This window comes from Ovis canadensis, chromosome 2 (assembly GCF_042477335.2).
Source record: "Ovis canadensis isolate MfBH-ARS-UI-01 breed Bighorn chromosome 2, ARS-UI_OviCan_v2, whole genome shotgun sequence".
NCBI classification, from domain to species: domain Eukaryota; kingdom Metazoa; phylum Chordata; class Mammalia; order Artiodactyla; family Bovidae; genus Ovis; species Ovis canadensis.
The window spans coordinates 89,704,507-89,727,421 of record NC_091246.1 but is presented as its reverse complement, the minus strand read 5'-3'; the positions used below and the strand labels follow the sequence as shown (position 1 = coordinate 89,727,421).

At 36.9% G+C, this 22,915-nt stretch overlaps 1 protein-coding gene across 2 annotated transcripts in view; it reads right to left on the bottom strand.

The window, feature by feature from the left end:
• Window positions 1-22,915, bottom strand: part of FOCAD (focadhesin) — a 305,222-nt gene that overhangs the window by 139,837 nt on the left and 142,470 nt on the right. For both annotated transcript variants that reach the window (XM_069576651.1, XM_069576652.1), the window contains exons 12-15: window positions 19,692-19,796; window positions 19,176-19,277; window positions 18,518-18,648; window positions 16,129-16,255 (exon numbers count right to left, since the gene is read on the bottom strand). In XM_069576651.1, coding sequence (XP_069432752.1) covers window positions 16,129-16,255; window positions 18,518-18,648; window positions 19,176-19,277; window positions 19,692-19,796 — 465 coding nt within the window. The remainder of the gene's footprint in view (window positions 1-16,128; window positions 16,256-18,517; window positions 18,649-19,175; window positions 19,278-19,691; window positions 19,797-22,915) is intronic.

Below are 22,915 nucleotides of genomic sequence, written 5' to 3'. Positions count from 1 at the left end.
TGTGCACTGCAGTGGACATAGGACGGGGGAAGCTGTGCCATCTCTTTTTTCCTTGGTCTTCTCACTACTTCTACTCATCAGAGAATAAATGAAAAACTTGGCAGAACACTGTTGAAAGGCTGCCAACCCTTCTATTTGAACATCTTTCCCAACAGGCAACAAACTTTATGAAATTATGAGATAAACAGGATCCCTTTTACACTTACAGCCCATAAACCCAAAAGGCAAAACAATGACAGCACTTTTTAAGTGTAAAATAAAAAGTATGGATTTAAATATGATCTTTAGTCAACAAGATGGATTTCTAAAACATCTTTTTAAAGTATTCATAACAATACATCAATGATTTTAAAATAAATATTTTAAATTACTTCCACTCCTCTTAAATATTCTCCAAAGCTCCAAAGCTAAGCCTACATAGGGCAAATCCACTGTGAGGAAAAAATGCTCATTTTAGACCTTCCTTTTCCATATGGGCCCCTCAGGGGTAACAAGCAGAATTGTCATATAACAAGAAGAAATGCTGCCCTCAGTGAAGTGATGATATAATTGAACTGTTCTCTGTACTAACAAATAATACTGCCAGAAACTTAGGAACAAATTGCTACATTACAACTTTCTATTTCATGCTCAATAAACGTGGAAAGTTACTTAAGAAATAAGCTAACTATTTATATATGTTAGTGTTAGTTGGGCTTCCCTGGTAGCTCAGCTGGTAAAGAATTCCCTTTCAGTGTGGGAGACCTGGCTTTGAGCCTTGGGTTGGGAAGATCCCCTAGAGAAGGGAGTGACTGTCCATTCTTATTTTTTAAGTAACTTTCCATGTTTATTGAGATAGCCAATGGGAATTTGCTGTATGACTCAGGGAACTCAAACAGGGACTCTGTAATAACCTAGAGGGGTGGGAATGGTCAGGAGCCGGGAGGGAGAGTCAAGAGGTAGGGCACATGTCTACACCTATGGCTAATTCACACTGACATATGACAGGAATCAAACCAGTATTGTAAACCAATCAACATCATGACCAAGTGGGCTTTATCCCAGGGATGCAAGGATTCTTCAATATCCGCAAATCAATCAATGTAATTCACCACATTAACAAATTGAAAAATAAAAACCATATGATTATCTCAATAGATGCAGAGAAGGCCTTGGACAAAATTCAACATCCATTTATGATAAAAACTCTCCAGAAAGCAGGAATAGAAGGAACATATCTCAACATAATAAAAGCTATCTATGACAAACCCACAGCAAACATTATCCTCAATGGTGAAAAACTGAAAGCATTTCCCCTAAAGTCAGGAACAAGACAAGGGTGTCCACTTTCACCGCTACTATTCAACATAGTTCTGGAAGTTTTGGCCACAGCAATCAGAGCAGAAAAAGAAATAAAAGGAATCCAAATTGGAAAAGAAGAAGTAAAACTCTCACTGTTTGCAGATGACATGATCCTCTACATAGAAAACCCTAAAGACTCCACCAGAAAATTACTAGAGCTAATCAATGAATATAGTAAAGTTGCAGGATATAAAATCAACACACAGAAATCCCTTGCATTCCTATACACGAATAATGAGAAAGTAGAAAAAGAAATTAAGGAAACAATTCCATTCACCATTGCAACAAAAAGAATAAAATACTTAGGAATATATCTACCTAAAGAAACTAAAGACCTATATATAGAAAACTATAAAACACTGATGAAAGAAATCAAAGAGGACACTAATAGATGGAGAAATATACCATGTTCATGGATTGGAAGAATCAATATAGTGAAAATGAGTATACTACCCAAAGCAATTTACAAATTCAATGCAATCCCTATCAAGCTACCAGCCACATTTTTCACAGAACTAGAACAAATAATTTCAAGCTTTGTATGGAAATACAAAAAACCTCGAATAGCCAAAGCAATCTTGAGAAAGAAGAATGGAACTGGAGGAATCAACTTGCCTGACTTCAGGCTCTACTACAAAGCCACAGTCATCAAGACAGTATGGTACTGGCACAAAGACAGACATATAGATCAATGGAACAAAATAGAAAGCCCAGAGATAAATCCACACACATATGGACACCTTATCTTTGACAAAGGAGGCAAGAATATACAATGGAGTAAAGACAATCTCTTTAACAAGTGGTGCTGGGAAAACTGGTCAACCACTTGTAAAAGAATGAAACTAGATCACTTTCTAACACCGCACACAAAAATAAACTCAAAATGGATTAAAGATCTAAATGTAAGATCAGAAACTATAAAACTCCTAGAGGAGAACATAGGCAAAACACTCGCAGACATAAATCACAGCAGGATCCTCTATGATCCACCTCCCAGAATGCTGGAAATAAAAGCAAAAATAAACAAATGGGATCTAATTAAAATTAAAAGCTTCTGCACAACAAAGGAAAATATAAGCAAGGTGAAAAGACAGCCATCTGAATGGGAGAAAATAATAGCAAATGAAGCAACTGACAAACAACTAATCTCAAAAATATACAAGCAACTTATGCAGCTCAACTCCAGAAAAATAAACGACCCAATCAAAAAATGGGCCAAAGAACTAAATAGACATTTCTCCAAAGAAGACATACGGATGGCTAACAAACACATGAAAAGATGCTCAACATCACTCATTATTAGAGAAATGCAAATCAAAACCACAATGAGGTACCACTTCACACCAGTCAGAATGGCTGCGATCCAAAAATCTGCAAGCAATAAATGCTGGAGAGGGTGTGGAGAAAAGGGAACCCTCCTACACTGTTGGTGGGAATGCAAACTAGTACAGCCACTATGGAGAACAGTGTGGAGATTCCTTAAAAAATTGCAAATAGAACTACCTTATGACCCAGCAATCCCACTTCTGGGCATACACACCGAGGAAACCAGAATTGAAAGAGACACATGTACCCCAATGTTCATCGCAGCACTGTTTATAATAGCCAGGACATGGAAACAACCTAGATGTCCATCAGCAGATGAATGGGTAAGAAAGCTGTGGTACATATACACAATGGAGTATTACTCAGCCGTTAAAAAGAATTCATTTGAATCAGTTCTGATGAGATGGATGAAACTGGAGCCGATTATACAGAGTGAAGTAAGCCAGAAAGAAAAACACCAATACAGTATACTAACACATATATATGGAATTTAGGAAGATGGCAATGACGACCCTGTATGCAAGACAGGGAAAGAGACACAGATGTGTATAACGGACTTTTGGACTCAGAGGGAGAGGGAGAGGGTGGGATGATTTGGGAGAATGACATTCTAACATGTATACTATCATGTGAATTGAATCGCCAGTCTATGTCTGACGCAGGATGCAGCATGCTTGGGGCTGGTGCATGGGGATGACCCAGAAAGATGTTTTGGGGAGGGAGGTGGGAGGGGGGTTCATGTTTGGGAATGCATGTAATAATTAAAGATTTTAAAATTTAAAAAATAAAAAACTAAAAATTAAAAAAAAAAATAAAAAAAATAAATAAATAAATAAAAATAAAAAAAAAAGTAAACTAACCATAAGATCATAAAATATCCATAAAACTCTAAAATATTTAGTTCAAGAAAACAATTCAAAAGAAAGGAAAAACTTTACATACGTAATTACTTCTAGAATCCAATTGAAAATGAATTATTTGATTACATATGATACTTTCACTCAATGGAAAATAATTAAGCCATGAAAACCTGTAGCTACATCAAAAATCATTCTAGTAAGATGTAAATTGAGAAGAGGGAAAGTATAAAATATATGTGCAAAGAAAATACAGTGGGAAAAATGGAAAAATCAAAATGGTTTTGTGAAATGTGGATGAAGGATGCTTTCATTATCCAAAGTAAATGTGATGTTATTAATATAAAAATCTAAAGTAGGATAAAAACACTTCAAAGAGTCAGATGTGGCTGAGCATGCATATATGAAGAAACATGTCAATACAGCTTTAAAATATAAAATTCAATAAATGACCCATAAAGCACCAAAAATCAATCTATTTTGGCTCAAATATCTTTTTCATTAGGATCTCTATGCAAAGCCTAAATAATTTGAAACCTTATGCATTAGTGTATCATAAAGGAAATAGAGAAGTACAAAGGAAAGAGTTCAAACTTAATGCCACAAAAAGACTTATCCATTTAATATCAGAACAGGACAAGGGCAATGAACAAAAACATGACCAGCAAAAACACAGAGTGACAGGATACGAATTGTATCTCAATAAAGCTGTGGGGTTTTTGTAAGTGATTAACGTATTGTCTCTGAATTCAGGTAGACCTGGGTTTGAATCCTGGCTCTACAACATTTTAGCTGGATGACTCTGGGCAATTATTTAACCTCTGTCAGCCTCCCAGAAGAAAATAGTACTTTATCACATAAAGAGCTTTTTTCCATAAGATTAAATCATATAAGAAATATAATGATTATAGTATACAGTGCTTACTACATAGAAAGCACTCAGGAAGTCAATAGGTGCTTACTATTATGATTATTAAAATATCTCTAATAGTTTTCCATCTGAAAGCACTCTGCTAATTTCATATAAAAATAAAGGAAATGTCATCTGTGGACAAAATAGCTAAGTGGAACATATGTGTCTTTACTTGATATTTCACATGGCTTCATAAAAAGCTCTCTTTATAGTAAAAGGCCCAGAAAAGAATTCATGATTTCCCAGTATCCTTTATTTATAAGGATACTTATCCAGTATCCAGTATCCTTTGCTTCTTAGAAGCAAGAAGACAAAATTGTTTTATCAATCATTCTTATAGGAATGAAACATAACACAGCTGACCAGGGCTGTGTTAAAAGCAGGGAAGTTAAAAGCAACAGAGAAGAAAATATGCAAAGGACCCGAATGCTGCTGCTGCTGCTAAGTCGCTTCAGTCGTGTCCGACCCTGTGTGACCCCATAGACGGCAGCCCACCAGGCTCCCCCGTCCCTGGGATTCTCCAGGCAAGAACACTGGAGTGGGTTGCCATTTCCTTCTCCAATGCATGAAAGTGAAAAGTGAAAGTGAAGTCGCTCAGTCGTGTCTGACCCTCAGCAGCCCCATGGACTGCAGCTTTCCAGGCTCTTCCATCCATGGGATTTTCCAGGCAAGAGTACTGGAGTTGGGTGAAGGACCTGAATAGAGTACTTCAAAAAGATACACAAGTGGCCAACACACATGTGAAAATATGTTCAATATTACTAGTCATCAGGGAAATGCAAATCAAAGCCACATGTGATAACACTTTGTACTCACTAGGAAGTGAAGAAGTGAAGTGAAGTCGCTCAGTTGCGTCCGACTCTTTGCGACCCCATGGACTGTAGCCTACCAGGCTTCTCCAACCATGGGATTTTCTGGGCAAGAGTGCTGGAGTGGATTGCCATTTCCTTCTCCAGGGGATCCTCCTGACCCAGGAATTGAACTGGGGTCTCCTGCATTGCAGGCAGACTCTTTACCCTCTGAGCCACCAGGGAAGCCCCCACTCACTAGGAAGGCTACAGTTAAAACAAAAAAGCAGATAAGCATTGCTGAAATGGGGAGAAATCAGAACATCCACACTCTGCTGGTGTGAACATAAAACAGCACAGCCACTTTGGAAAACAGTTCTGGATGCTCCTTAAACAGTAAACACAGAGTAACCATATAATCCAGCAATTTTATTCCTAGGTATATATCCCTCAAAAATGAAAACATACGTCCATGCAATAACATGTTCACAATATTCACAGCAGCAATATTCATAATAATCAGCAAAAATCCAAACGCTCATCAAATGATGAATGGATGAATAAAACATAAGATAGTTGCATCAAATATTATTGGATCATAAAAAGAAGTGGAGTATTGGTACATACTTTAAAGGTGATGAACCTCATAAATATGTTAAGTGAAAGAAGCCAGTTACAAAAGACAATATGTTGTCTTTATTCAGATGGAATCCATCCTTTCAATCTCTCACTGGAGACCATGATAAATGATTAAGCAGCAATAATTACAGGTTGAATCTGACCCTATCAAGGACAAATGAGTCTCGTAATGACTTTCAAAATTGAAGAGTCCATTGTCCATTGTCCATGAGTTAAGAGTTAACTCATAACACAAAGGCAAGGATGAGAAAGCCTGTGTGCTTAGTTGCTCAGTGGTGTCCGACTCTTTGCGACCTCGTGGACTGTAGTTCTCCAGGCTCCTCTGACCATGGATATTCTCCAGGCCAGAACACTAGAGAGGGTAGCCTTTCCCTTCTCCAGGGGATATTCCCAACCCAGGGATCAAACCCAGGTCTCCTGCATTGCAGGTGGATTCTTTACCAGCTGAGCCACAAGGGAAGCCCAGGAATACTGGAGTGGATAGCCTATCCCTTCTCCAGGGGATCTTCCTGATCCAAGAATTGAACTGGGGTCTCCTGCATCACAGGCAGATTATTTACCAACTGAGCTATCAGGGAAGCCCTCTTTAAATATAGGGTTATCCAATTTACTCTCTTCAAATTGTTTTTAAAAATTTCACAGTTTTAGGTTGTCTTTTCATATTCTTAATTATATTTGATAGCAAAAGATCCACAGAGAAATAGAGAAATCACTACCAAATGTTTCTGGGAAGAAGATCCATAACCATGCTGAATATTTTCATTCTTGAAACTCTTGGCAGCCATCAATGCTTCACACATGGTATCAATTAAAAGACAGAATAAATAGCTTCATAGAATTCATGTTGGCTTCTGTGGATAGCATGCTGGCAAAACACCAAAAGATTAGCCCAAAATTACTAAATGTGGCCTGGCAAGGGCCACCAAGTTGAGTATATTTTACAACTTTAACACACGTCACAGAACATAACAGCAGCAGCTCCACAAATAATGAACACACACATACAGACACACAGCTTGGAAAGATTAAGCAAAAGAGAAAGATTTACTATTACTATAAGGCCCCCCACAGGGGACTAGATTATTTCTATTTATTTAGATGACGTGAAGTTGCTCAGTAGTGTCCGACTCTTTGCAAACCCATGAACTGTAGCCTACCAGGCTCCTCAGTCCATGGAATTTTCCAGGCAAGAATACTGGAGTGGGTTGCCATTTCCTTCTCCAGGGGATCTTCCCAACCCAGGGATCGAGCCCTGGTCTTCCACCTTGTAGGCAGATGCTTTCCCATCTGAGCCACCAGGGAAGCCCTATTTAGATGAACATAAAGTTATTCATTACCAAACATAAAAAAGAACATTCTACTACCAAAATTAACAGTGATGCAGTTTCAACAAATTTCACAACTGTAGACATTTGTAATATCTATAATGAAAATATGGTAAAATAACACTTACTCACAACTAGTAAGCGTCAATAAAATAGTGGGTTCTTCCCCCAGACAAGAAAGAGAGATGAAAATGAAGGGATAAAAAATAAGTATCAGTCATGTCTGACTCTTTGCAACCCCATGGACTCTCCAGTCCAGAATACTGGAATGGGTAGCTGTTCCCTTCTCCAGAGGATCTTCCCAACCCAGGGATCAAACCCAGGTCTTCCCCATTGCAGGCAAATTCTTTACCAGCTGAGCTACCAGGGAAGCCCTATAATAAAATGAAGTCAACTCATTAATGGTATTGCTTTTTGACTTAGGAATGCCCATCTTATTATAAAAAGGACTTAAAGAGGTTAGTATATATTTGTTAGAAGGACAATATATTAAATTCTTATCTCATTTGTAACATCTCAGTTGAAATATTTTTGCAGTGAATATGGGATTTGGATTTTACAGCATTAAAAAAAAAAGAGGTGGGTGGAGAAAGACAAACACAGTAAGAGACAGGCCTTTAGCCAAGCCAGGGGAAGACGCATCGAAGTACCAAATTAGACACAGGCTTTCTTTACTAAATGAAATACTTAGGACATGATGCCTCAATTCTGTATTTAAAATGGATGACCAAAAAGGACCTGCTGTATAGCACATGGAACTCTGCTCAATGTGACGTGGCAGCTTGGATGCAAGGAGAGTTTGGAGGAGAATGGATACACATATGGGCTTCCCAGTGGCGGAGTGGTAAAGAATCTGGCTGTCAGTGCAGCAGACACAAGAAATGCAGGTTCAATTCCTGGGTCAGGAAGGTCCCCTGGAATAGGAAATGGCAACCCACTCCAGTATTCTTGCCTGGAAAATTACACGGACAGAGGAGTCTGGTGGACTACACAGTTCGTGGGGTCAAAAGAGTCAGACATGCCTAAGCACACATACACACATACATGTACATGGATACACGTATATGTATGGCTGAATCCCTTCACTGTTCACCTGAAACTTTCTCAACATTGTTTGTTAATTGGCTATACCCCAATACAAAATAGAAAGTTACAAAAATTAAACATGTTCTTTCCATTAAAAAGATGTTATTTTCTATAATAATGAACGCTTGTACCTACCCCCCTAAATTCAGATGTTGATATCCTGATCCTCAAGGTGGTGGTATTAGGAAATGAGATCTTTGGAAGGAGATTAGGTCTTGAGGGTAGAGCCTTCATGCCAGGGATTAGTGCGCCTATACGGAGATTACAGAGAGCTACCTTGCCCCTCTGGCTATGTGAAATTATAGTGAGAAGACAGCTATGAATCAGGAAATAGGCCCTCAGCAGACAGTGAAAGTGCCAGCGCCTTGATCATGGACTTTTTAGCCTCCAGAACTGTGAGAAATAACTGATGTTAATAAGCCATTCATTATGTTATTATTATAGCAACCTGAATGGATTCAGATTGCCAAGAGTGTCTGATAGTGGGCTCAGAACTGTCTTTATGAGTAGTGGTTTGGAATGGAGAAACAGATTTAGGGCTACAATGTAACAATCTCAAGAGGTCTCCTTTCAACACACAAGAAAGTACCAAAAGCTTTGGCAGGGAACTGTTAGGATACCATTTATGAGAAGAAACTAAGTTACTATCATATTTTATATGAGTTTTAGGGGAAAGATGAAAAAACTACTTAGACTCTCCTTGAAGGCACGAACTATAAGCAATTTTTTAGGGACAAGTTTGACATTTAAAGAGCACCTATGTGGGCAGATATCACCCACATTACTAGATCTATTTTGTGTGTCATGCCATTTCACCCTCATTTGAGGAAACAAGGGTCAAAGGGGTTAAGTAAATCAAAGGACACTCAGCTAATGACATATATACTAGGTAGACAATATGTCCATCTGAAAACAAAGATGCTTTCTACCACTTTAGGCAACATTTTTTATACCCTCAGTACTAACTACAGTTAACAATGATATCTTACAGAAGTGGAATGAGGAAAATCACTTCTTATGAGTTAATAAGCACTTATAGACAACAGAGCCTTATAGAAAGGAAAGGATGGGTGGAGATCACAATGGAATGACCGAAAAAAATTATGTCCTATATTTAGTTTCAGAAACAAGGTGATTTCTGTTTGGAAAAAATAATGACAAGGAAATACTCCCAAATGGTAGAACTATTTATTGTGAAATGAAAACAATTATTAAAGTGGTACTTTCCAATTCCAAATGACTGACTGAAGCAGTGAAAAACAAATTCTACCAGTTAAAAACAAGTAGCTATGGTTACAGGTCAACATACATGAACCACAAATCAAAAACCTACAATAGATACCAAAAAAACTAGAAAGAAACCCAAGAAAACTACTAAAGAAAATCAAACCATAAGGGAAGAAACAAACAGAAGAAGGGAGCAGAGCACTACAAAACCAATGGGAAAACAAGTGACAAAATGGCAATAAGTATATGCCTATCAGTAATCATTTTAAATGTCAACAGACCAAATGTCCCGACCAAAAGACATCAGGTGGCTGACTGACTAAAAGATGTCTACATGTCTACATGTTGCTTACGAGAGATTCACTCCAGAGGGGCACACACAGAGTAACAGCAAAGGGAAGGAAAAAGATATTTCATACAACCAGAAATGACAAGAAAGCAGGTGTAGCAGTACTCATTTCAGACAAAATAGAATTTTAAAACAAAGCTTTTAACAAAAGACAAGGAAGGGCCTTATATAATGATAAAGACTTAAGTACAAGAAGAAGGTGTTACACTCCTTGATATATATGTACCCAATACAATACATAAGGGGCTTCCCTAGTGGCTCAGATGGTAAAGGGTCTGCCTGCAATGTGGGAAACCCAGGCTCGATCCCTGGCTCGTGAATACCCCCTGGAGAAGGAAATACCAACTCACTCCAGTATTCTTGCCTAGAAAATCCCATGGACGGGGGAGCCTGGCAGGCAACAATTCATGGGGTCGCAAAGAATGGACATGACTGAGTGACTAGTGCTAAATATATAAAGCAAATACTAACAGACATGTGGGGGAAATCAACAATAAAATGATAATAATAGGAAACGTTTACACTCCATACACATCAATGGGTGTATAAACACATCTTTTAGACAAGAAAATCAATAAAGCAACCATAGTTTTAAATGACACAATAAACCAGGTGGCCTTAAATAGATATCTCCAAGATGTTCCATCCCAGAGCAGAAAAATACACATTCTTTTCAAGTGCACATGGAACATTTTCCAGAAGAGAGCAAATTCTAGGCCACAAATCACAAGTTTAAGAGGATATAAATTCTGTCAAAATGTTTTTTTCCGAACACAATAGTATGAAACTTGAAATCAATTACAGAAAGAAAACTGAGAAAATACAAATACCTGGAGACTAAACAATATGCTACCAAAAAACAAAGGGTCAATGAACAAATCAAACAGGAAATCTGAAAATACCCTGGGACAGCTGAAAATGGAAATACAATTTCCCCAAATCTGCGAGATGCAGCAAAAGCAGTTCTAAGATGGAAGTTTACAGTGACACAGCCCTTCCTCAGAAAATAAGAAAAATCTCAAATAACCAACCCAACCTACCATCTAAATGAATTAGAAAAAGGACAAACAAAGCTCAAAGTCACCAGGAGGAAGGTAAGAATAAAGAACAGAGAGGAAATAAATAAATTAGTGGCATAAAAACAAAAACAAAAAGATCAATGAAACCAAGAGCTGATTTTTTGAAAAGATAAGCAAAACTCATAAACTATAGCCAGGTTCATCAAAAAGAAATGAGAGAGGACCAAAAAAAAAAAAAAAAAAAAAAGAACTGAAGAGGAGAAATAACAATTGATACCACAGAGTTACAAAAAATCATAAGACAATACTACAAATAGTTATATGTCAACAAATCGAACAATCTAGAAGAAATGAACAAATTTCTAGAAACATGCAAACTGTTAAGACTGAATCAGGAAGAAACAGACAATCTGAACAAATTAATCACTACAAGTGAAAATGAATTTCTAATAAAAAAAAATTCCCAGCAAAGAAAGTCCAGCATCAGAGGGTTTCACAGGAGAATATTACCCAAAACATAAAGAAGCGCTAATACCTATCCTTCTCAAACTAGTCAAAAGAACTGAAGAGAATGAACACTCACAAATTTACTCTACAAGACTAACACTATCCTTATACCAAAGCCAGACAGACACTACAAAAAAGAAAGTTTCAGGCCAATAACTTTGATAACTATAGATACAAAAACCCCTTAAACAATTATTAGCAACTTCATCCAATGGTATACAAAAATAATCACATACCATGATCAAGTAGGATTAATTCTAGGAATGTGAGGATAATTTAACATTGGCAAATAAATGTGGAACATCACACTAAGAAAAAAATAAAAACCACATGATCATCTCTATGAGTGATAGTCGCTCAGTCGTGTCCAACTCTTTGCAACCCCATGGACTGGAGCCCACCAGGCTCCTCTATCCATGGAATTCTCCAGGCAAGACGACTGCAGTGGGTTGCCATTTCCTTCTCCAATCATCTCTATCATGCATAAAAAGTATTTCACAAAATTCAATATCCATTCAAGATAGAAAAGTCTCAAAGTTGGTGAAAAAGAAATACATCATAACATAGTAAAGGTCAGGTATTACAAACCTACATTACACTCAATTGTAAAATGGTGAAAAACTAAAAGACTTTGCTCTAAGTTAACAGATAAATGTAAAAAATGTGGTATGTGTGTGTCTGTGTGTGTGTGTCTGTGTGTGTGTATGCGTATTCCAAATATACATAATGGAATATTCAGTTCAGTCTCTCAGTTGTGTCTGACTCTTTGCAACTCCATAGACTGCAGCATGCCAGGCCTCCCTGTCTATCACCAACTCCCGGAGTTTACTCAAACTCATGTCCATTGAGTCAGTGATGCCATCCAGCCATCTCATCCTCTGTCATCCCCTTCTCCTGCCCTCAATCTTTCCCAGCATCAGAGTTTGTTCAAATGAGTCAACTACTCACATCAGGTGGCCAAACCATTGGAGTTTCACCTTCAACATTAGTCCTTCCAATGAACACTCAGGACTGATTCCCTTTAGGATGGAGTGGTTGGATCTCCTTGCAGTCCAAGGGACTCTCAAGAGTCTTTTCTATACCATAGCTCAAAAGCATCAATTCTTCTGCACTCAGCTTTCTTTATAGTCCAACTCTTATATCCATACATGACTACTGGAAAACCATAGCCTTGACTAGACGGATCTTTGTTGGTAAAGTAACGTCTCTGCTTTTTTTTTTTTTATATAGTTTTTTATTTTTTTAATTTTAAAATCTTTAATTCCTACATGTGTTCCCAAACATGAACCCCCCTCCCCCCTCCCTCCCCATAACATCTCTCTGGGTCATCCCCATGCACCAGCCCCAAGCATGCTGTATCCTGCGTCAGACATAGACTGGCGATTCAATTCTTACATGATAGTATACATGATAGAATGCCATTCTCCCATATCATCCCACCCTCTCCCTCTCCCTCTGAGTCCAAAAGTCCGTTATACACAGCTGTGTCTTTTTTGCTATCTTGCATACAGGGTCGTCATTGCCATCTTTCTAAATTCCATATATATATGTTAGTATACTGTATTGGTGTTTTTCTTTCTGGCTTACTTCACTCTGTATAATCGGCTCCAGTTTCATCCATCTCATCAGAACTGATTCAAATGAATTCTTTTTAACGGCTGAGTAATACTCCATTGTGTATATGTACCACAGCTTTCTTATCCATTCATCTGCTGATGGACATCTACGTCTCTGCTTTTTAATATGCTGTCTAGGTTGGTCATAACTTGTCTCCCAAGGAGTAAGAGTCTTTTAATTTCATGGCTGCAGTCACCATCTGCAGTGATTTTGGAGCCCAAAAAACAAAGTCTGCCACTGTTTCCACTGTTTCCCCATCTATTTCCCATGAAGTGATGGGACCGGATGCCATGATCTTAGTTTTCAGAATGCTGAGCTTTAAGCCAACATTTTCACTCTCTTCTTTTACGTTCATCAAGAGGCTCTTTAGTTCTTCTTCACTTTCTGCCATAAGGCTGGTGTCATCTGCATATCTGAGGTTATTGCTATTTCTCCCAGCAGTCTTGATTCCAGCTTGTGCTTCTTCCAGTCCAGCATTTTCATGATGTACTCTGCATATAAGTTAAATAAGCAAAGTGACAATATACAGCCTTGACTTACTCCTTTTCCTATTTGGAACCAGTCTGTTGTTCCATGTCCACTTCTAACTGTTGCTTCCTAACCTGTATATAGGTTTCTCAAGAGGCAGGTCAGGTGGTCTGGTATTCCCATCTCTCTCAGAATTTTCCACAGTTTATTGCGATCCACACAGTCAAAGGCTTTGGCATAGTCAATAAAGCAGAAATAGATGTTTTTCTGGAACTCCTTTGCTTTTTCAATGATCCAACAGATGTTGGCAATTTGATCTCTGGTTCCTCTGCCTTTTCTAAATCTAGCTTGAACATCTGGAAGTTCAAGGTTCACGTATTGCTGAAGCCTGGCTTGGAGACTTTTGAGCATTACTTTACTAGCATGTGAGATGAGTACAATTGTGCAGTAGTTTGAGCATTCTTTGGGCACTGTCTTTCTTAGGGATTGGAATGAAAACAGACATTTTCCAGTCCTGTGGCCACTGCTGAGTTTTCCAAATTTGCTGGCATATTGAGTGCAGCCCTTTTATAACATCATCTTTTAGGATTTGAAATAGGTCAACAGGATTTCCATCACCTCCACTAGCTTTGTTCGTAGTGATGCTTGCTAAGGCCCACTTGACTTCACATTCCAGGATGACTGGCTCCAGGTGAGTGATCACACCATCATAATTATCTGGGTCGTGAAGATCTTTTTTGTACAGTTCTTCTGTGTATTCTTGCCACCTCTTCTTAATATCTTCTGTTAGGTCCTTACCATTTCTGCCCTTTACTAAGGCCATCTTTGCATGAAATATTCCCTTGGTATCACTAATATTCTTGATGAGATCTCTAGTCTTTCCCATTCTACTGTTTTCCTCTATTTCTTTGCACTGATTGCTGAGGAAGGCTTTCTTATCTCTCCTTGCTATTCTTTGGAACTCGGCATTCAAATGGGTATATCTTTCCTTTTCTCCTTTGCTTTTGGCTTCTCTTCTTTTCACAGCTATTTGTAAGGCCTCCTCAGACAGCCATTTTGCTTTTTTGCATTTCTTTTTCTTGGGGATGGTCTTGCTCCCTGTGTCCTATACAATGTCTCGAACCTCTGTCCATAGTTCATCAGGCATTCTATCAGATCTAGTCCCTTAAATCTATTTCTCACTTCTACTGTATAATCGTTAGGGATTAGATTTAGGTCATACTTGAATGGCCACCTGATGCAAAGAGCTGACTCATTTGAAAAGACCCTGATGCTGGGAAAGATTGAAGGCGGGAGGAGAATGGACGACAGAGGATGAGATGGTTGGATGGCATCACCAACTCAATGGGCATGGGTTTGGGTGGGCTCCAGGAGTTGGTGATGGACATGGAGGTCTGGCGTGCTGGCAGTTCATGGGGTCTCAAAGAGTCGGACACGACTGAGTGACTGAACTGAACTGAGCTGAATGGTCTAGTGGTTTTCCCTACTTTCTTCAATTTAAGTCTGAATTTGGCAATAAGGAGTTCATGATCTGAGCCACAGTCAGCTATTACTCAGCCATAAAAGAGAATGAAATTCTGTAATCTGCAACAATGTATATGAATCTAAATTCATACATATTGTTGTATGAATACATTCTGTGTCTGAATTATCTAAATAAGTCAGACACAGAAAGATAAATACACTATGTTATCACTTATATGTGGAAACTAAAAGATAAAGCAAACAAATGCATATAACAAATTAGAAACAGACTCGCAGATACAGAAAACAAGTGATTCTCAGTGGGGAGAAGGAGGGGGATGAGGGAAGGTAAGGGGATCGGATTAAGAGATACAAAATACTACACATTAAAAATACTACACATAAAATAAATAAGCAACAAGAATATTATTGTATAGCACAGGGAAATTTAGCCATTATTTTTTTAATAACTTAAAGGGAATATAATCCATACAAGTATTGAATTACTATGCTGTACACCTGAAACTAATATATTATAAATTAACTTCCATTAAAAATAATAATAAAGCTACTTACAAGACTGCATAAAAATATTAAAAAAATTTTGTTTGGTCAGTGAATGACCTTTGATGTAATTACTACATTTCTCCAAAACATTAAAGATTCCCTTTGTTGCACTGTACTTTTGGAAGCAGTCTTAAGTTCAGAAGAAGATTTAGAGGCTCAGTTCTAACATTAATCCATCCTACCCAATACGATCACCAGGAAAGGAAGAATCTTCGGCCAATCTTCAAGCCAACAAAAGTTTTTGCTATCTATAAAACTGAGATACCATGTCAATTTGCTCACCTCCTCTGCTTCTAAAGCTCTCTAATCACAGAACCAAGAAGCAAATATACTCAAGATTTCTTCTATAAGCATTATTCACTTTATACTATCAAGAAGAGATAACAATGAAGAAGAAAGTAAAGCATGATTTTCTTTAGCCTCTAGAGAATGTATACATGTTTCAAGACTCCCCTTTACAGAGAATTTGTAGACAATCTTGCTTCACTCTGCTGAACAAAGAAAGATCTCTAGATATAAACAGTCTGACTTTCAGTTACTAGAATTTATCTTACATCCTTTTAAGCACAATGCCTTGTAAATTATTTTCTTCCAAATTATACAAACCAAATTAAAAACAATTCAAAAAAGCCCACCTCAGCTTGGCAGAGTGCATGAAGACCTTGTAACACCAAGGCTGCTGGAGTAGCTTGGTCAGGCTTAGTACACTCATTCAGCACCTGGGAAATAGCTGCCAACATATCTGCACCATGCTGATATGGCCTACAACAAATGACATTTAGACACAAGATTAAAGTCAAAGAGCTATATTACTGCTCCAAGGTCTTTTGCCTGAATAAAAAACAGTAGTGCTTTTCTTTACCCTCATGCCTGTTAAACGTGGACCCTCAACGGATGGGGGAGCCTGGAGGGCTGCCGTCTGTGGGGTTGCACGGAGTCGGACATGACTGAAGTGGCTTAGAAGCAGCAGCAGCAGCAACAAAAAAACCATATGCTTTTTTTTTCAAAGATTTGCAACTTCATCATTCCTTCTGTAACTTCAGGCTAATTTTTCATATTATTACCCAAAAAAGAAGACACTTATTAACAAATTTTATTCTCCTTGAATCACAAAACCTATATAGTCTATATTCTGTGTTTTCACTACAGGGGCATGAGTTTGATCCCTGTTGGGGAAGGAGTGTCTCACATGCTGTGTGGCAGAGCCAAGAAAAAGAAGAATGTGAAGAAAAAAAACCCTATTGTCTCAATCAACAAAAACTCAAGTCTATAGTAGTAGTGAAAAGAAATGACTTACCTTATTGAGATCATCAGTAAAGCCAGGGTTATGAGATCAGAAGATGACTGATTATAGCAGTGTTACAAACTTAGATGGTTATGCCTATCATGATGATGACAGTGTATGATGATAAAGTTAATAATATGAACTATAACTGACTGAGCACTTATCTCATGTCAGGAACTGCGCCAGATTCAGTGACTCTTCTTCCTCTCATTCCTCTATTGCACATATATTGCGCTATCTCTAGAACGCTTTTAACTTCATAAAGAAACGCTCAGGTCTGCATTCCTTATAACCCTCCTCAGTGATATATTTCTCTCCACTTAACAAAATGTAAATTAAAAAATTGCTTGATTGAATTCTATGAAATCCACCAAAGGAAATCATTCAGCAAAAATGGAAAATTTTGATAGATCTTGAGGTGGTAACTGACAGGTGCACTAAATAAGTTTTTGACAGATTCTGATCTGGTCTGATATTTAACCTCTCCTGAGCCTCAGCTTTAAGTATGTAAAATTAAAATGTCGGCTTTCATCTCTTAATTTTTTCCATGCCAATACCTCAAGAGAATCTAAACTCTGAGATCTTGGGATACATGTGTATAACTTTTAGACCAAGTGATTTTTTGTGTTGCCAAAAGGTTGGAGCTTAGAAAAGACACAAAACTGCTAAGGCTTAAATACAGTCTAATCTGAGATTTTACCTAACACAGGAATCATCTGTATTTATCAGCATCCAGGCCAACTCATTCATTGTAAAGCTTCAGGAAGTACCATTCGCAGTGTCATCATTGACAAAAGTGAGGATTATGCTCTAAGAATTCTACAGTGCAGTGGTTCAATCAACATGAAACTGCGAGATTACAAACTATTTCAAATGTATTAAATCTATTTCCTCATTAAAGATTTTGGCCTAATTCAAGAAAATAAAAATCTGATGAGGTGGAGCTCTGCTTAGTGTTATTTCAACCTTAGGAACTCCTGCCTAGCTATTAACCCATAACCTAGAAGAGCAGCAGCATCTCCCTAATATCTTCAAGTCTTTTTAAACCCCAGAGCATATACAAGAATTCAAGATCATTTCCTTCCCTGTAATATTTCCTAACAATTAATTCCATTCAATGAGTCACAAATAAGGCCTTCTCTATTTAAACATCTTATAAAAATCAAGCATAGGTTTTTACGGAATCTCTATACTGTTCTCCACAGTGGCTGTGTCAATTTACATATCCAGCCATAGTGGAAGAGAATTCCCTTTTCTCCATATCCTCTCCAGCATTTATCATTCATAAATCAAAAAAAATCAAGCATCAGTAAGGAGACTATAATAAAGAACAATTTGACCTATAACCCACTGCTTAGGTTTCAGGAACTGATATATAGAAAAATACAAAACATAACATCTTATGTTTTATTACAACATTAAATTATTATCCAGAAAAGGATATAAATATCTGCTAAACCTAGATATAAGATTAGACCTGAAAAGACATGCCTGCTACTCAAAGTAATTGTCTGATGTTACTAAATTTTACAGTCAGACACTTGTGCTTAATATTCATTTATTCTTACTTAAATATACTCTGCCTATCTTTCCGAGTGTCTTGCTTGCAATAAAAAGATTAAATATAAATATATATCATGCAAAATAAATGCAAAAATATATCATGCATTTATATATATATGTATAAATGCAAAAATATGTATCATGATATACATTCCCAAGGGTCAAGTGTGTCTTACCTTTGCTTACATATGTCTCTAATTGATGCTGCTTTAGCAATTAGTTTCTCCCATTGGACTTCCTTGCCCACAGACAGAGAGGGCACATCGGACATGGCCATGAAACGCTGCAGTTCAGGGTAGACACGATCCTAAGAAGGCAGTTTCACAAAAAAGGTAATTTTACAACTTGAGTTGAATAATCATTATCTCCTTCTATGAAACATTTTCACCTCTAAATCTTATATTTGCATTGCAAATTATAATGTATTTCTTCTAATCAGCAAAGAAGAATGCTGTTATGATTGCTAGAGATTTTCTTGCAGATCTATGTACTGTTCATTTCATAAAACTAGGAAAAAAGTGGCAAAATCTCACTTTAATTACAAAGGCTCTAATCACTTAAATTTCTATTACTTTTTCACAAAAATGGAAAAACAGATTTCAAAATTAAGGAAACAAGATGATTTTCTATTCTCAATTTCTCTCTGAGAGTCAATCACAACTGACAGCTTCATAGATCAAAAGTACAACACTAAATTAAAATTTCTCAATGCAATCATTTATGCCACTCACTAATATCACTATATCAAAGCACTGTCATGCATAATGACAAAATTTGTTTTCTTCAGTGAAAGGGACATGCTTAATATCCACACAAGTGTGTATCTGAGCATACCTGTTTTTCCCACAAAGATGTCAACAAGCGCAAAGTGACAGCTTTTAGTTGTGGAGTGGTTCCAAGAAGTTGAATTACTCGTAGAATCTGTCCTATGCACACCTAAAAAACATTCAAGAAACTTTGGTTTCATAAATGCAAATGCGAATAAAATCCCAATGGTAACAAAAAAAACTTTAAAACCTCTTATTATAAAATAAAGACTGAAACGGAAGCTTATTACAGTATTACCTATCTTTTCAGAGGTCAGAGATATCTTTGGGAGGAGCTAGTTAGCAATTCTGGGCGCATAAAGATCCTATGTCAGACAATATATCCAGTGGGAAAACATGATGAAAAGGTGATTTTAGAAACTAATTCTTAAATATTTTAATGAATATTTTTGGCCCAACAAAGGAAGTAGTGATCGCAGCAAAATTAAAGGGTCAAAATTTCACATGATAAGAAACAAAATTCAATGTATTCTTCATGCCTCACTTTCTTTCTGCTCCCAAGTAAATTGGTTAATATACAAACCTTGTGAACACCAAGTGTAGGTAAAGTATACAAGATATCATTGTATAACACAGGTGCCAGTGGTCTTCCTAATTTGAACATCAAAACTGGAATCAGATTCGGTACCTAAAATGAATTTAAAGAACATACAAATTATGCCTTTTAAAAGAAATCAATCTATAAAGCAATCATTATTTCATTTTTCTCCAAAGGAATACTATGAATATATATGAATTAAAAGACAAAAAATGCCAGTTAGCCATTTGTTGTTAATGATAAAGTCACAGTATCACTAATATCCTATTTATTTTTAAATTACTTGTGAGCTCTTGTTCTATCCATTTATACATGTTTAAATACTCTAGGGTTTTTGGTGCTTAAATCACAACATTAATCCTTTGTAATAAAAAATACTTATGATCTATCCTGCCCTAAAGAAGCTTACAAATTCTTTAAAAAAAAAAGAAGAAGAAGAAGAAGCTTACAATTTTAATGAGCACTGAATAATGAAATATTCAGTGAAGCTATTCCAAAACAAAATAATTAAAATCAATTGTACTTTATTGGAATTAATACACAAAAAATTCCTTGCAGGTTCATATTTCAATCCCTATGCATACCACAATAAAATAAGAAAAGCAAATCATTTTTTGATTCAGTTCAGTTCAGTTCAGTTCCTCAGTCGTGTCCGACTCTTTGTGACCCCATGAATAGCAGCACGCCAGGCCTCCCTGTCCATCACCAACTCCCGGAGTTCACTCAGACTCCCATCCATCGAGTCAGTGATGCCATCCAGCCTTTTTTTTTGTTGTTTGATTGGATGCCTTTTATTATTAAAATGGCAATACTTCCCAAATACATCTACAGATGCAATATAAACTCTATCAAAATTCCAGCTAGCCTCTTTGCCAAAATTGAGAAATTAATCCTAAAATTCATATGAAAAAGTGATCCTGAAGAACCAAAACAATCTTGAAAAGGAATGAAGTTTGAACATTCAACTTTCTCAAATACAAAATGTCCTACAAAGTTACAGCAATCAAAATATTGTGGTACTGGAATAAGAATGTAAATATAGATCAATGAAATAGAACTCAGTATCTAGAAATAAAACTAGTCATTTATCTTAATTGATTTTAGACAGGCCAAGAAAACATGATGGAGAAAGAAGAGTCTTTGAAAAATGGTGTCGGATTTTGAAAACTAACCTACAAGAGAATTAATTTGGACTTCTTCCTCATACTACATTAATAATTTTTGAGCAAAAATTAACTCAAAATAGAGTTTAGACTAAAATGTAAGAACAAAAACTGTAAAACTCTTAAAGAAAATATAGGAGTAGATCTTTCTGAACTTGAGTTAGGCAAAGCCTTCTTAGATATGACACCAAAAGCATGAGCAACAAAATAAAATATATTTTATCAAATTAAAAATATTTGTCCTTCAAAAGACATTATGCTGCTGCTGCTAAGTCACTTCAGTCGTGTCTGACTCTGTGTAACCCCATAGATGGCAGCCCACCAGGCTCCCCCATCCCTGGGATTCTTCAGGCAAGAACACTGGAGTGGGCTGCCATTTCCTTCTCCAATGCATGAAAGTGAAAAGTGAAAGTGAAGTCGCTCAGTCGTGTCCGACCCTCAGCGACCCCATGGACTGCAGCCCACCAGGCTCCTTCATCCATGGGATTTTCCAGGCAAAAGACACTATAAAAGGAATGAAATTGTGGAATTCACAAACATGTAGGTGGACCTAGTGACTGCCTTAGAGAGTGAAGTAAGTCAGAAAGATAAAAACAAATTCACATAATATCACTTATATGTGGAATCTAGAAAACGATACAGTGAACTTATTTGCAAAGCAGAAACAGAGACACAGACAGAGAATGGACATATGGATAGTGGGGGAGGAGGGGGGAGGCGGAGGGGCAATTAGAGAGGAGGTGGGATGAACTGAGAGACTGGGGTTGACACATATACACTATTATGTATAAAATAGATAATTAATGAGAATCTATTGTATAAGCACAGGGATTCCACTCAGCACTTTGTGGTGACCTAAGTGGGAAGGAAATCCAAAAAAGAGGGGATGTGTATGTATACATATAGCTGGTTCACTTTGTAGTATACCAGTAACTAACTCAACATTGTAAGGCAACTATATGCCAACAAAAAAAAAGGTTTTTTTAAGACACTATAAAGAAAATGAAAATAAAAAGAACCCACGGAATGGAAGAAAATATCTGCAAATCATACATCTAATGAGGGACTTACATATCCAGAATATAAATATATCAAGAATCCTCCATAATAAAGGACGAATAATCCAATTTTAAAAGAGCAACGGATCTGAATAGGTATTTCTCCAAAGAAGACAAACAAATGACCAATAAAGACAGGAAAAAAGTATTCAACCAGCATTAACCATGACATAAATGCAAATCAAAACCAAATAATATGCCACCTCATACCAAATAGGATGACTTGAAAAGACATATCATAGTAAATACCGACAAGGATGTGGTGAAATCAGGACCTTCATACACTGTCGGTGGGAAAGTTAAATGGTGAAGCCCCTTAGGAAAACAGTCAGTCCGTTTCTCAATTGGCTGAATAGAATTACCATATGATTTAGTAACTGTTCTCATAGGTATTTACCCAAGAGAAATTAAAACATATATCCATACAAAAACGTACATGTGGACCTTCACAGCAGTGTAATTCACAACAGCCAAATAGTGGAAACAATGCAAACCTCCATCAACTGATGAAGGGATAAATAAAATGCAGTACACCCATATGATAGAACATTATTCTGCCATAAAGACAGAATCAATACGGTTGAACTATTTAAACATCAATAGCAAAAAATAAACAAATTTAAAAATGAACAAAGGACTTGAACAGACATTTTCCAAAGAAGAACTACAAACGGCCACAGACACATGAAAAGATGCTTAATATCACTAAGCATCAGGGAAATGCAAATCAAAACCATGGTGAGATATCACCTGACATCTCTTAGAATGGCCACTGTCAGTAAACTAGAAAATATCAGCTGTTGGCAAGGATGAAGAAAAACTGCAACCCTTGAGCAATGTTGGTAAAAAGGAAAATGGTGCAGTCACTATGAAAAACAATATGGAGGTTCCTCAAAAAATTAAAAACTAACATATGCAATCCCACTTCTGAGAATATCAGTACAGGTAGTAGTCTCTTTAAAAATTTATTCACTCATACACACACACA